The following is a 15,951-nucleotide window of genomic DNA, read 5'->3' on the forward strand; positions in this document are numbered from 1 at the left end:
ATTTAAAAAAAGTTTTCACATTGTAATTAACAATATTCTCAAATATATTTTAATTAAGAAAAAAATGAAAATATGAAGGAAACAGGAGCAGCGACATCTAGAGCGTTTTAGGGTAGTTAAAAAGTATTTGAATTTATTCACCGATGTCGCTGTTTGGAAGCAAGTTTCACTTCGATGACCGTTGTATGGAAGTTTCCACACCCTGATGCTAACAACAACACTAATGACAACAAAAAAAGTAAACTGTCATTCTCAGACCGTCTGCTGCTCGCTGACGTCATTAGTTATTTTAATTTACTTCTTCTCACAAATCGTGTCGGATTTATTAAATTCAGGCGGAAACAAGTCTCCGTTAGCAATCGTAAATCAATTACTCTCCCAAAATGGCATCAGCACCCGATACCAAAGCGGCAGAGGCTGATAACGTCGGCGAGGCTTCTGGTTTTGTGAGCGATATTTTCAAAATTTGTAGTCCTGTGAATTTGTTGTTGACTGCTATTATTTTCTTTTTGGCGTACAAAATATACAGTAAATTTACAAAGTCGTCTACCGACTCGAGTGTGGTGGAGCTTCCGAAGTTACGGAAGGATATGACAGTGTCTGAGTTGCGGCAATACGATGGAACTCAGCCAGACGGCAGAGTGCTAGTGGCGGTGAATGGGTGGATATTCGACGCGACGAGGGGACGCCGCTTCTACGGACCCGGTGAGTGCATCTCGGTGCGTCGGTGTTTATAAATAGAGCTCACAATGTGACTCACAGAATTATCATTTCATTTTGTTTTCATGTCTGATAAGTTTTTATTTCAAACTGCCTGTGTTATCTGTTGATATGGTGTTGATGTGGAAATGTGCATTAACTTGTAATGCCTTTTCTCCGTAGATGTTTGTATTACTACTGAGTTGGCCTGGTTGTCACATAGTAATTCAATTACTTTATTGATTTACTGCTATCATGTGTGAAATTGGAAATACTAAGACACAAGTGTATTCAGTTGTTACTAGACTCAATTCCTTCAACACTATTTACAATGAATAGTTCAATGAATTTACAATTCAGGATAATTTTCAAATATCTGAACTAGAACTAAAGTATGATGATTAACAACCATTTATCCGCAGTACTAATTAATAATGTTGTATTTTCATTCAGGAGGCCCATATGCAGCATTTGGCGGCAAAGATGCTTCACGGGGTCTGGCCACCTTCTGTGTCACTTCGTCAGATAAGGAGTATGATGACCTGAGCGATCTCAACTCCATGGAAATGGAATCTGTAAAGGAGTGGGAGGCACAGTTTAGAGGTATTTCCATTATTTTGTACTAGCTTTTGCCCGCAATTTTAATTTGTCGCAGATCGCCATAAATTATAGCTTATATGTTATTCTGGGTTAAAAACAATAATACTGTAAAGTTTCATCAAAATCCATTCAGTAGTTTTTGCGTGAAAGAGTAACAAACATCCAGAAATCCTGATATCCAGACATCCAAAATTTCACATTTATAATATTAGTAGGATTCCAGAATTTATAAAACCAACCAACATGGTATAAGTAAAGTGGTTCAAGTCGAGGGAAAGCATATTTTAAAAACAGGATTGAAATACCTACTTAGGCACTCAATGTGAAAAATGTAGCATGCATAATTGCATACACTTAATAATAATACTTACGGTTATGTATAATAAACAAACTTGGGGCTTGTATTAATCTTATCTGTGGTGTATTATTTATACACTTGCGAGCAAAAGTATGGAATCACTTACATGAAGTTGTTTCCACGCGATCTTGTGTACTAACGAATTTGTTAGGAACAAAAATGTGGCACCATTTTAAAGATTAAACTTTTATCTTTAAATTGATACCAAATTCATTTAAATCACACCAGTATTTAAAAAGATATCCCGGCTGATGTGAAGAAGTAACGAAAAAGACATGTATGAACTGTTTGATACGTCGCGAGTTGCGGCCTATTACCCCCTATAAAAGCACGCGTTTTCGGATTTTTGCTTTCACACGTTGATTCATACACATCTCCGCTTCTTTTGACACTTTACCTGGGATTCTACACCTTCAGAAGCAGCACGAATCGTTGCACTATTGCAAGAAGGCTCAGCCAGCGGGCTGTCGCACGTCAGCGCCACATAAGCCAGTCCTGGGTTTCGAAAGTTTTAAGACGCTTTCGGGAGACTGGTGGCTTTATCCCGAGACCAAGTTCTGAACAGCGCCGGCGCACATCGCAGAGGGAAGACCGTTTTTTCATGTCAACCTCTCTATGAAATCGTCATTTGACTGGAATCGACGTCCAGTAAGAGCTCAGAAATGTTCGTAGGATAGCTGTTAGCGAGTAGACAGTTTGTCTAAGACATAAACAATAGAATTTAACTCCAAAAAGGCCTGCCACAGGCTCGAAACTGACGGCAGGTCACCAATAAGCACGCTTTCAATTTGCTCGTACAAAGTTTATTATACATATTATGTATAATAAACTTTAACTTTAACCCTACAGCAAATCATCAAATGATGATGATTACTTTTTAACTTACAAACAGTTGTGTTTATACACCCTGTTTTCCTTCTTTTGAGTTTCCTCCTACAGAGGGAAAAGTTTTGAACTTATCAGGAATAAAGATGCGGGCTTTTGCTAGTGCTACATTATGATTATTAACTTGACACTGCCTTCTAGCTGCAGAGGGTGTTATCAGTGCTAAAAGCTGTTGTTATATCTGGATAAGTCAAGGTTAATGTGATAAGGTGCAGACAAAGCAGACATCAATGTTATTGTTAGCTTTGCATAGGTATGGGTGGACTTTGTAACTAACTAATGTAAGCCTTTATTAATCTAAGATGTAAGCATAAAATAGTGAGGTACCTACAATCCTACATAGATACAACATTTTTCTCTTAATAATCGACAAGGAACAAGACAGCTGTCCGACTTAAGTCGCGACGTGTTACAAGTAACCTTGAAGATGCTCATGAGAATAGTCAGTTAATATATTTTATTGAATGTTATCCCTTCAAGAAAGTATCCGCGAATCAAGACAAATTGTTACCACGGTCTCATGCTAAGGGCGTTACCACACTTGCGGCCACGCAGAAAACGCTTGCAATCCGCCAGTAATGTAGTGTGGCAGCTTACTAAGACGCGTTCTAAAATTCCCCGCGTCCATAGCGTCAAAAATGACTTCATAGGTGTTGCATAAGAAAGAAGGCTACAAGTTATAGCCTATAACCCTGCATACGTCCTTTCGTAGGTATCGAAATACCTACCCACTTAACAAGTCTTTTTAATTGAAAACATTACAGTAAAAAGATGTACATAATATTTCAAATCACTAAAATTACAAAGTAGAAAAAGAGGCAACTTTTATTTTAGCGCTAGTAAAAACAATGGCATAAGGTTAACTGATCCAACCTTGCACACCCGATACTTATTCGGTAGGCGCCTGCGCCGCGTTCCTGCATGTATTAACGACCCACTGCACTAATCAGGCTATTCATTTCGATTACGTAACCGCCAGGCGTATGAATGATAATAATTTATCGAAACAATCTAAGGCCTATGCCTCTTGTATAAACATTTGCAAGATTCAGGATAAAGTTCATTTAAATAACATATCTTGCATCCACATGTGCTACTATGAATGAAATTATTATGATCAGAAATGTGTACAGTCAGCGTCAAATATTTCGTGAAACTACTTCGTAAGTTCGCAACACGTCTTTGTTACAATAAATTGGAATAAGGCTGTGTTAAGGCAAGTCAGATTTTTTAAGGTCAGTTGTTTGACTTAGCTCCTTCCAAGCGACTGTAGCGTTTTTAGAGTTCATACATGTTCTGCGAGATTTCCAGTTGTTCCCAGCAGCAACCCTTATTTGTACCTATAGATAGACTATTTAGATAGCTTGCAAATCGCTCTTACAACGTGGCCCGTGTTTTCAAAAATCCATTCTTTAATTACAGAAAAGTACGACCTCGTGGGGCGTCTGTTGAAGCCTGGCGAGGAGCCCACAAACTACTCGGATGAGGAGCCCGAAGACACCGACCACTCCAGCGGCACGCCCTCCGACAAGAAGCAAGACTAGGCCCCGCCCACCGAGGCTGCATTCGTCCGTACCTTCCACTTGCCTTAACCAATCTGAATTTGATAAACCGACTTCACATTTGATACCTGGCCCTTTGGATAACCAGGAGCGTAGCGCCGTATAAATGAAACGTTTACCTGTAAAGGTAAACAACAAAAATTAACGTCATTTAGGGCCCATCTAAGGTACGCTACAGCACTATAAATCGATTCATCCACGAAGACGCGCCCCACTAATTTTTGGTCGAGGGAAGCGCGGGGTGCGGGGAGTTTGATCCGAGCAATCTGAGCGTCATTATTGTAGTGTGCGTGTGCATTCATGGATAATTTAGCGTGTACCGATAACACTAAAAAATTTGCGGAAGATTGGTGGGGCGTCTTCGTGGATGAAACGATCATATAAAAATAGTACGTAGGTAACAGTTTAAATGACGAAATCGCTTCGCTTCGGTTTTTTGACGTGTCATTTTGCTACGTAAGCGATTTCAAAATAAAAACTGTCTCAAATGTTACTTTGTCTACGGGGCCTGAAACTTTTAGATCAAAATTCGTATGTGGTTTGACCACTAGAGGATTCTTTCAGACGAATCTCTCTTTTTTCTTGTTACGGGACATGGATAGAAATGAGCAATCTGGCTAGATTTTAACACATGAAAAGTAATTAAGTCGTATTCCATAATTTGCCGATAAAGTTCCTGATTTATATTAATATTCCTTTGTGCAAAGGACCTATTACGGTTCTTTGATATTTCTCTCCCGCTTTGATACTTTAATGTCTCCCAATGGGCAATAAATTCATAGCGATGTCCGTGAGCGCGTATATTTTATGAAACAATGTGTAATAATGTTCAATTCAACACACTGAAAAATCTTAACGTATTTCTGGTGTCATGGCTGCGAGAGTACTTACGTAAAACTTGTAAAAATATTCATATTCATATTCATTTATTTATTGCATCACATATGTATGTATGTACAGTAAGGTCTTATAAAATATGTAAGGTAAACATATGGGCCCTGCAAGGGCATTGCAATTTTACTGGTATTTACAATAGCAATCAAATAAATTATAGATGTCTTATATAATTATATAATATATCGCGCTTTCAACCTATTGTTCACATATTATTGTCTTTAGCAGGTAAAAAGAGATGGTATTTTTACATAAATCTGTATTAGTGCCGATATAAATTATAGAATGTCAAATGCCTATGAGAATTTCAATTTTATTTTGTAGGTTTGCTCTCAACGAAGATATAAATTTTAAATAAAGGATTTAGAATACTAATTTAAACGACAACATACTAGTTGTATGTTTAGTATTTTTTTTAACTGTGGGGCTACTCCAAACAACATCCATACCGTCCGATTCAACTCTCCCTCTTTGTCAAAAGGCTGAGAGACAGAGACAGTCGCGAAAGTAGCGTTACGGAAGTAGCCCCGTCAATAATTCATAGTTGGTTTGATGTGCTCCTTTTTGATGTATAAACTCTATAAACACAATTCTTCAGTACAAAAAATAAAGGCAGAAATTGGTAGGGAATTTACATCAATTATACATTTCTATGCATATTGAACGTCAATTTTGCCATGGATATAATATTCAAGCACTACGCGCACGCTAGACGCTTTTGTGAACAGTGCGCTTTATTAATTTAGCCTTCCACCATTCCCATATTGTCCATTCAGCTAAGGAGAAAAACTGAGCTAGGTAGTATAGCTTTGTGATACATATTATTCTGATTCTATGAACTGTCTTGTGGAGGATCGCGCTAAGTCCGTGTTTGATTTATACTTCAACATTAAAATTATTTATCTTCGTTACGCGTTTGTTCAAAAGTGTCGTTTTGACCTTTGCTACCTAGACACAGTCTCGAGCTCACTTTATGGTAATTTTGAACACACTTGCGTATTCATACTGCCACTATCCGTCTTTTTACGTAAAACACTTCTAAAAATTTAACATGCGGCTTTCACGATCAGATAATTTTAAATTGGAAGGCGTTGTCAAATTCTATTGTATATATTTGTGAAATCTACTGTTTTCATTTCACTTACTGTTGCTTATTGCAGAATTTTGGATATATATAATGTATTTACAGATTCATGAATTGAAAGACTGAGTGATGGCATATTAATTTGAGTAAATTAATAGGGGATTAACAGAAATTAGTGTTGCACATTCCTATTTTGGTTGCAAAATGTTAATTTCGTGCCAACATTGAAAATTATTTAATCTATTGTTTAGATATCCCTAAAAGCAAAGACTTTCAAATGTTAAAATAATGGATTAATTAAGGAAGTGCATGTGATTTTCATCGAAAATGTCAAAAGGTAGTATTTATTCAATGTTGGTTTTGGGGAAGTAAATCAACAAGTGAAAATGATAGAGAGAACTTGACGTTAATGTGTGAGGCTTGTCAAGCGCACGACAATGTAGGGAAAGAACTCCGTGTGATGTAATAGCCTTCCAACTATGTATGTGACTAATGTAAAGGTACCTACTCGTGGTAGTAATAAAAACCTTATTGTTTGCTTGTCATTGTCTTATCATGCTTGTCAGAAACTATGTACTAATGTCTACTAGCACTTCTTTTAAACACCTTATAAAAGGTAATAATTGTCTTATTTATGCCAGTCATTTGAAAAAACCAGTCAAAGCAATGAATTTTCAATACATAGTTGTTACATTACACGCAATTATTTCCTTGAACGCGCTTGACTTTGCCTCCGGTCATCATCACACGTTTCGAAGTTGAGAAGCTAAAATAACCAATTAAAATTAATTTCAAAGTTTTCAATACCTCCTTAGATTTTATGTTTATGCCTTCACGGTGGTGGGGATATAATCCACTGAAACTTAAAGCGGATTTTTTTTCCTGTTAAACCATAGATTTGATCTTATTCTTGAATTAAAATTGTGTTGTTTTGCTTCTCATCTTCAATAATATAATTTAGGTAGGATACAGGATAAGCATTTGTAATTGTAACTACTACTTCGGGACACGTAAACACTGACCTTGGCATACATCCCTGACTTACGGTACTTAAAACTTAGCAGTGTACGATCATGGTATAAATATGTGTTGCAAGTGAAAAAAAATCATAAAAAATAAATCGTGCATAATAATTATGTATATGAACGTGTATGTGTAATTTAAAAGTGTGGGTCTCAACATTTTTACAAGGTGTGTGAGTTTTATACATTTCGTTTGTCCCTTTCGTTAAGGATCTCGTAAGGGATATGATATTTGAGGCAAATCAGCATCGATACAGCATTTAGTCCCAACCACTCGCTTCATGCAAATGGCACATCGCATAGTTACATAACATTTGATGCAACGCAATGATAAATTAATTTTACTAACAAGTACAAAATTCACGAGCGCTTGCCTAAAATATCTATTTCATACGACAAATCGTTTGTTATAATCATTGTTCGTTGTTTTTTTTACATTAGATTATGATTGATAGTGATTTAAGGATCCCCGTTGTATAATTCATGTATGGACTGGGGTTATGAATTTTGTTATTCCTATATTTTTAAGTGCTTCGTAGTAATTATGTTGGCATTCACAAATTGCTGTTGTGTAATGTTGAGGAACAAGCTTTATAACGTTAATCGAGTCTGAGTTTGTATGTAAACACGTCATGATATGAATAAAATGTAAGAGGTCAGATCCAAACGTTTGTTCTTTTAGCCGTCGACAACGCACGGCTCTATAAGACAATATTTTGGGCTTGGTCTGTAAGATGTGTGTTTCGGTCGACAGATTCTCAGATCTATTGCAAATGTATGATGGAATGTTCTAAACATGGTCTAAAAACGCCTTTGTAAAGATCATGGCGTTAATTAAACGAACAATAGCTGATGTACTAGCTTCGCTTCACACAGAACGAAGTGTTCGCGATTATAACAATTTAACGGCTCATACGTAAAACACTTATTGCCGTCTATTTTTGTATTATCTTTTTGCAACTTCGTAAACAAATCAAAGATCAATGCGCACCTGTTGTTGCGTGCAAAATCGTATGTATCGGCATAGATTGCCGGGAACAATTTTACATACAATTGAGTCAACTCCGTTTATTTATTGATTATTACCGCTGGAGGTCGTTACCTTTTAAAAGTTTTTATTGTTGAATGTTGGTGGCTATTGAATAAAGCAGAATAATTATAATAATGGTTCGAGAACTGTTCAGACCCAGATGTTTTATCTTGTAGTATAACATTGTGAATTAAATGTACTTTACAGCACAGCAAAAGTTACTAATTCTAAAATTAACTAAAATGTTTATTTTAACATTGTCACTTGATTAAAGCGTTTTATATAAATGAAACCTTTTATTTATAGTAGTTTGAATCCTGTCCTAAATTTTTATTGTTTTCATTATAATTTCAGGTAGGGATAGAAATAAAAACACAAGTAAGATAGATAATTTTTATTATAGAGTAGGTACAATAAAATCCAAAAGGTGTAATTCGATTGCAGATACATATAACACATATTCCGAAACATTTTTTGAGGTAAATTTAAACTTTGGCAATATTCGTCAACAGATAAACATTTAGACATAAATTCGTACACATTCTAGTTTCTAAACATGAACATCAATTAAACACCGATCGGCGGGGTCGCCTACAACATCGATAACAGGGGATAGACGGAGGGGTTGGGGGGACATGCGAGGGGGAGGGGTGCATGTTTACTCGGACATGGTTGACTCCGAGTCGTCGTCGACGGGGGCTTTGTTTGCCATGGCGTCCATGGGGTTCTCGGCGACGTTGTTGTTGTCGGCCAGGTCCTCCTCCATGGCTTCGGCGCCGTTGAGCTGGCGCACGGCGGCTTGCGCCCCGCCCTCTTGAGCTTCCAGGCGGCTAGGGCTCGATACTACGCGCACCACGCGCCAGCCAGACACGCCGCTTTGGATGTTCACCTAAGAAAGTGACATTTTATATGCATGGATTCAAAATTTCAAAGCTATAGTTGAATTGGGACAGTGACAAGCTTGAATCAGTTCTTGATTCAGAGTTGAGTGGCGTTTGGAACCTCACACAACATTTTTAATGTCGCGCCATGGTTGGTGGAACTAGACAATTTTTATTTATTTTATTTATTTATTTATTATTCATTATTGAGCAATTACATATTTGATCCAAATAGCGTCCTAAATCCTCTTTACCACCACGTTGGGCGCCACTTTTGACTCAGTGGCTCAATGTTAGCCGATCATGAAGAAAAGCGACAGGTCACAACTAAAATTAGGTAACTCGTTAGAACAAAATACTTACTTCTATTTCATCGATCTCCTCATCAGCGGGAAGCACCTGGCGGACAGCGGCGCGGGCGCGCAGAATGGTGTTCGTACGCAGCCTATTCTTCACCGCGGTGCAGAAGGGCACCGGGCAACGGTTCTCCTGCAAATGATTCATACTTGTGACTTGTTGTTCAGAACACAGGGCGCAAATTAAGGCTTTTGTTCAAAGTCAATCTCTTTGTTAGCTTACCCGGCAGTTCCTGGCATGATGGCAGCACAGAGCAATGAGCTGCTTGCACACCGGGCAAGTGCCCTTGTTCTTGCGCCGGCAAATGGTGGTGTGGATGACCACCCGCTTCATCTTTGGGCATGACGGCTGGCGGCAGTAGGCGTCCACGCAGCGGCACGAGTGGCCCAGCGATGTCAGGCAGCGCTCGATGAGGTCCTGGCGCTGCGCCACGAGCTGCCAGCTCCTCAAGTCGAACTTGTCCTTCACCACTTCGACCTTGTGCGGACACATGGTGCGAGCTGCAGTTATCTCTCGCAGAAGACTTTACCGCGATTTACCTGTAAGAAAAGAACACAATGTAACGAGCCACATACAAATACTGCGCGCCGTTACTTAATTTCATTTTAAATTCAAATGTAACTTTGTAGGTATGTTTTGGGCAAACTATTTTGATAATTAAGCGTTTGCTTGATCAAATTAAGATAAGATATTTTGTTAAGCGCTGCCACTGGAAGAATCCAAAATGCGCAATAAATATTCGCTCAACAAGCAAGTAAGGAATTCGCTTTGCATTCTTAAAATAAGTATCGACAAATTTTTTTTCCGTTGATCATGGACTTACTGATTTCAATGAAAAGATTAACTTTGTATCTAATTTTGACATTGTAATTAGCAAAGTAATACTATTTGCAATTTATCTTTCATCAACTGTCTCTATTTTGAGCAAGTTAACTTAATCTTGGGCAGTAAACTTAGTCAGTTTATGCGGCGCGATTAAAACCAAAGGAAGGGCTTTAAATAAAATTCCTTAACCTTTTCTCCCGAAAAGACTGTCACTGAAGATTCCTGGAAAAATATAAAATACATTAGATAGGGGAAAGTAGTACGAGATGATCCCCTTAAGCGGGAATCGCTGTAAAATACATATTTTTCAAGGTAAACCAAAAATAAAGACTATTACTACTAGTATATTTATCTATCCAACTTTCCTTATACTCAAAACCAGAAATTAATTGAGGTTTCATTAAAATATTTCATTTTTTGCAAAACCTTACCAAGTGATCATCTTGTACACCCCTGTGGGTAAGATGATCCCTATGATTCTGTTCTATGATCTATTCTTTTCTGGTTATATTCCTTTCGGAGTACCTAATTATGCGAACAAATCGTTAAAAAGTTAGAAAAGAAAAACATTTACGAATTAAATAACAAAAATAATAGATTCTTTCTTAGTACCTGCTAAAAAGCGTTTAAATAATTTAAACGCTTTTTGGCTGGAGCTGTGTTGAATATATCACAAATAAATTCACCTGCTTCATCACCCTCTACCCCAGCACATGCTTTATGGCCCCATTTTCCACATGCATAACATTTTATCCATCCTTTACCCTTGGTATCGCTTGAAAACTTTTCTGTTCAGTACAGCCACTCAGTATCATCTCCTTCAGACTCAGGTGAGTTATATGAAGTTCTCTTACTTTTATTTCACTTCCCTTTACCTACTCCCTTGACTTTTTTGTTTTAATTCCCAGGGATCATCTCGTACATATAGGAAGGGATCATCTTGACCCAAGTCCCACTTTTTGTTAAATATTTGCTAAAATAATCTACAAGTACGCGGCTACGTTTTTATGGCCAAAATATTAAAATTAAACATAATAGAAAGCCTAACAACAACAGTAATTTCATTTAACAATGTTTGAATAAAAGTAACATAAGCTCAAAGTCATGCCTATTTTAGATCAGAAGTGCACAATTTTTCTTTTTTCTCGTCAAATTCGATGTATCGCTCACGCCACCATTACGATTTGACTGAGGCGGGGATGTGTCCAGAGCTATGTTTTACCAGTGAAAGAAACTAAATGACATTAGTGGTTTCAGCACAATCGCGAAAGATCATCTTACCCCAGGGGATCAACTCGTACTACTTTCCCCTACATAAGTAAGCAATGTTAGTCAGATCTAAGTCACCCGCACTCAGTGACTAACGGCGAAGGCAATTGATTTCATGCTCGCCACTTTGTTTAAATTGAATTTGAGAAATTATCATTATGAAAATTACGTCGTATCATCACTTGTGTAGGGTGCATCGTTGAACAGTGAACCGGCTCTTTTTCTAAATGCTCTAATTAGCTGGAAAATGAAGCTAGAAATGTCATTATGGTCTTATATCAGTCAGGTAATTTAATAAGGTTTCTAATTTTTAGGCTTAAAATTAGCCTCAGCAATAAAAAGGTAACTTAAATTAGGTTTTTAAAAAAAATGAAATTTGGCTCACTGTGTACTACGGGTAGTTTTCACTGAACCACCCATATTTCAACAGTGAACCATAAAGTTCATTACGAGTAAAAATTATGATTTTGGAAAATAAACAACATAATTTTAGATAATCAGCTTTTATTTTTACAACACAAAAATCAAATGGAAATAAAAATGATTATTTCAACAAATAGTCTTCATAAAAAATCACAGAATCCAAAAATAACAACGAAACTCACACAAAACCCAAATGAAAAGAAAAATGCTTCTTTTAACAAAAATAACTAAACATTGTCTAATAAAGCCTTCAAGTAATCAATAATCAACCTTTTTGGTGGTAAACAAACAGTCTTCATTTAAAAAATCACAGAAAACAAAAATAGCACAAGACACAATTGAAAAGAAAAATCCTTCTTTAAACAAAAATAACTGAAAATTGCCTCTTAAAGCCTTTAGGTAATTAATCAACCGGTTGGTGGTTAAATAAAAAAACAGTCAACCGGTTCACTGTGTACTTTGAAAACCTGGTTCACTGTTCAAAACATACACTATTCAACTTATGAGTTCACAAACAATAAGAAGTACGCGGAATGGTCATCACGGAATGTGCTCATTATACAGATAAAACGACAATAATTTTGATACCAAATAGATTTCGTACTTAATATAAATAGCAAAATATACAAAAATCGTAAAGCATAACTAAAAAAACTATCTTTTGTCGTCGAGAAACAAAGAATTCGCAGCCACACTTCACACCTTAGCCACAGTCGCCGGCGCACTACGGGAGAGGGTAAGGGCATCCACGAGACACGTAGTGACTCGTTCGGTGGAACTGGCAACGTCATACTTTTTGAAATATGGCGGTGGTTCAGCGTATCTGGTTGGTTCACTGTTCGACAACCCACCCTCTGACGTGGCGTGGTCCTATATTTGCTGGCGAATCGCCAATAATTTTCCGCATGCGCAGTACAGCTTTTGAATTTTATTGAAAAACTGAATGAAAAAATAAATCAAATGGACGGAAAATGCTTTTCTATTTTAGAAATTGCATTAATTTCATTAAATGCATCTGCCAATTACGTAGAAATGCATAATGCATAGTCGCAATGACTCCAGGGATGCATTTCTATGCAACAAGTAGGTACCTACCACCCCCTTTATGGATAAAATGTCTAATCTACGAATTTTACGACGCAGGCAAAATAAAATTATCAGCAAATGAAGTAATTGCATTCATCAATGCATAATGCAATTAAGTGCAATTGCAGTTGCATTAAAGATTGATAAATAAAAATTTTCCGATCAACTCCCCGAAATGGCCGCGCAACAAAGATTTTAATATCCATATATTTACTCTTAATAATGTTAAAAAATATTGTCTGCAGCGAAGAACAATTGAAAATCAATAAAGATAAAAATTAAATAAAAATACATTTCTCCATATTTAGGTGCGCAATATGTTTTCCGTTGTTGTTATTCCCGGATAAGAGATGACAAATAAAGTGAACATAAAAATATCAAACAATAATTTGCATATTGCATTAAATCGATAGCAATTAAACAGCACTTACTTACCTCTTCCCGATAACGAATGTCCAGCTTCCAAGCGACAGGTCCCGAGCTATCGATCCGGCGCGCGGGGATGCCATGCGAGAATTCGGTCTAGGATTTAGTCAGATGTGAGCTCTAGAAAACTACCTCACTACTTTATATTCATAAAAACTTTTTAGATAACGATGCGTAGCTGTACTCATCGCGCTTTATCAGTCGCACGTAAACAGCGTGGTTAAAATTGATATTGTGCTCATCATTTTATATCAGGCGTTTTGTATTTTAATGAAACGTTTGCACACTGAAGTTGTGACGTTTCAGGACCTAGACTTGAATAAATGAAACGTAAACATCAAACGTCATAGATGCGCCGTAAATAAGCTATGCTGGGATTTTCAAAAGCTTTTTCATGAGTTTGTCGAGTTGTTACTTGTCGAAAGCTCTCGTCTTGTAGTTATTAAACATTCTTATCAATGCGTGGTGAATCGCTTTGAATGCAGGGGGTTCCGGGTTCGAATCTCGGCCGGATAGAAGGGGAATAATCATGTTCATTAATTAAATGAGTTTCCTTTTTCTGACGACGACCGTGCTTTGGCAACAATACTATTAGCAGCGTGTGGTGTTTGAAACTATTTAGGAGTAGTTCTTTCTTGATACAGATTTCGCTGTGGTGGTGACTATCACAATCATTGATTCAGATTGTCTAAATTGTTAATTTACAGACTGTGATCATAAAAATGATTACGATAATGTAGTGTTTTATCTCCTATAATGATTTTTGTACTTCACCCATTGGAATTGAACCAAGTCTTCACAGATAATATATTATGTACCAGTACTGCCGATGGAGAAACTCCCCGAAACACGTGTGTACGTACCAACGTACAGTCAGCATCAAATAGTTCATGATAAATCAAAGTGGCCAAAGTTGACAACACAACCTCTTTCCAACACGTGTTGCGAACTTTTTGGTTACTTTGGATGTCAAGAACTATTTGCCACTAACTGTACTAGTGATAATTAACTTTAATCATAGATAAGTAGTTCTTAGAGTAGGCGCACACCGTTGATTTTTCGTCAGCCGATAGTTTAGTCGGGCAGTTGATCAGTATGGGCATGTATGGGAGTGCGCACACTACGCCGATTCGATTTGACTGATTCTTCATACAATATAAAATCGGGCACAACTATCAGCCAACTAAAAATCAACGGTGTGCGCCTACTCTGGCTTATTCCACTATTCCCCATTGACAATCCCCGTCAACGGGGATTAGTGAACTTTTTGTTCACTAATCCCCGTTGACGGGGATTGTCAACAACGGGGAATAGTGGAATAAGCCTCTACTCTTAACCTCCGAATTTGAGTTGACCAAAGTGCAAATTTAAAATATCTAAATAAATTAATTAATACTTACTATACCCACCTAGACAAAAGCTTCCAGCGCAGCCAGTCCATTGCGGTCGGATTCCTTGATTCTAATGGAAGACCGCGCACGTAGGTAAACTAAGCGCAGGGTAGATCCGTCAAGTAGCGGCAAGCAAAAAAGGTCTGAATGCCTTGGACATAAGGAGAATTGTTCATCGTTTTGCCTTATTAAATTAGCGGGGTGCCTCAAACGTGGGGTGACAACAAGTTATTTGCTCGAGTATTCGTGCGCTGCGTGCCGAAATCTCGGCTTTCGCGCAGCATTTTCCTCTTTCGTCTCAATCTATATTATTATAGGGACTGTTTTCAATAAGGAAATGTGTGTACATCCATCACTGGCCCATACAAACAGTCGGCTCGTTGCCGTGATTTGTATTGAAGATAGTGGTTTCAAAATCAAAATTATCTTTATTTGTTTAGACTAATTAAATTAGTTCTTGCAAATCGTCAAATGCTCTTAAGGAGCCTATACATGTCTCATTCTTTTTTTGCCCTACCAACCTACCTACCTACTTGGTTCGTATTACAAACGACGAACTCAATGGAATCTCAAACGTAGAGGGCTAGTTTGATTGAAATTCAATATTTATACTAATCAAAGGACAAAATCTATGATTGATATTAAAAATAGTTTTTAGCGTTGTTACATAATACCTCAGTACTAGGAAGTCGTCGTTCGTCTATTGAGCAGGCAAAATAATTTATAATTTTTGATATTACCTAGTGATTTTCTAAGTCTGGCAGAAGAAAATGGAAGGTTTGAGATACCATTGGAAGTTATACTTAGTTGTTAAGAAGTGGGTTATACCATTCACTGTCCAGTTCAGTGTCCACCAAACAACACTTGGGCTGGTTTTAGTGTCACGCGGACTGTCAGTGCGGATCGCTCCGCACAGCCGATCTGTATGAACTGTCCGCGTGACACTAAAACCAGCCTTAGGCCCTTTTCACATGTCCCGGTTGCCGGCTAACCGACGCCGGGTACCCGGTGGTGAAGTGTATGGGCATGGTACGTAGCTTTCACATGTACCGGCGTAATTAATCCGGCATGTTCATACACTTCACCACCGGGTACCCGGCGCCGGTTAGCCGGCAACCGGGACATGTGAAAAGGGCCTTAGGCTGAGTTGCACCGTCTT

The 15,951-nt window shown here is 37.7% G+C and overlaps 2 protein-coding genes across 2 annotated transcripts; one reads left to right on the top strand and one right to left on the bottom strand.

Annotated features, from left to right (window-relative positions):
* The first annotated feature begins 257 nt into the window (after positions 1-257).
* On the top strand, positions 258-5,342 carry LOC135073387 (membrane-associated progesterone receptor component 1-like). Its single transcript, XM_063967547.1, has 3 exons — positions 258-705; positions 1,153-1,302; positions 3,965-5,342. The coding sequence occupies exons 1-3, from the start codon at positions 384-386 to the stop codon at positions 4,084-4,086; spliced, it is 594 nt and encodes a 197-aa protein (XP_063823617.1). The 5' UTR covers positions 258-383; the 3' UTR covers positions 4,087-5,342.
* A 3,171-nt stretch (positions 5,343-8,513) lies between these two features.
* On the bottom strand, positions 8,514-13,637 carry LOC135073652 (protein cbp-1-like). The gene is made up of 5 exons (XM_063967809.1): positions 13,411-13,637; positions 10,387-10,419; positions 9,595-9,911; positions 9,379-9,504; positions 8,514-9,023 (listed from the first exon to the last, which is right to left on the bottom strand). The coding sequence occupies exons 3-5, from the start codon at positions 9,862-9,864 to the stop codon at positions 8,793-8,795; spliced, it is 627 nt and encodes a 208-aa protein (XP_063823879.1). The 5' UTR covers positions 9,865-9,911; positions 10,387-10,419; positions 13,411-13,637; the 3' UTR covers positions 8,514-8,792.
* Positions 13,638-15,951: the final 2,314 nt, after the last annotated feature.

This window comes from Ostrinia nubilalis, chromosome 7 (genome assembly GCF_963855985.1).
Source record: "Ostrinia nubilalis chromosome 7, ilOstNubi1.1, whole genome shotgun sequence".
Taxonomy (NCBI): Eukaryota; Metazoa; Arthropoda; class Insecta; order Lepidoptera; family Crambidae; genus Ostrinia; species Ostrinia nubilalis.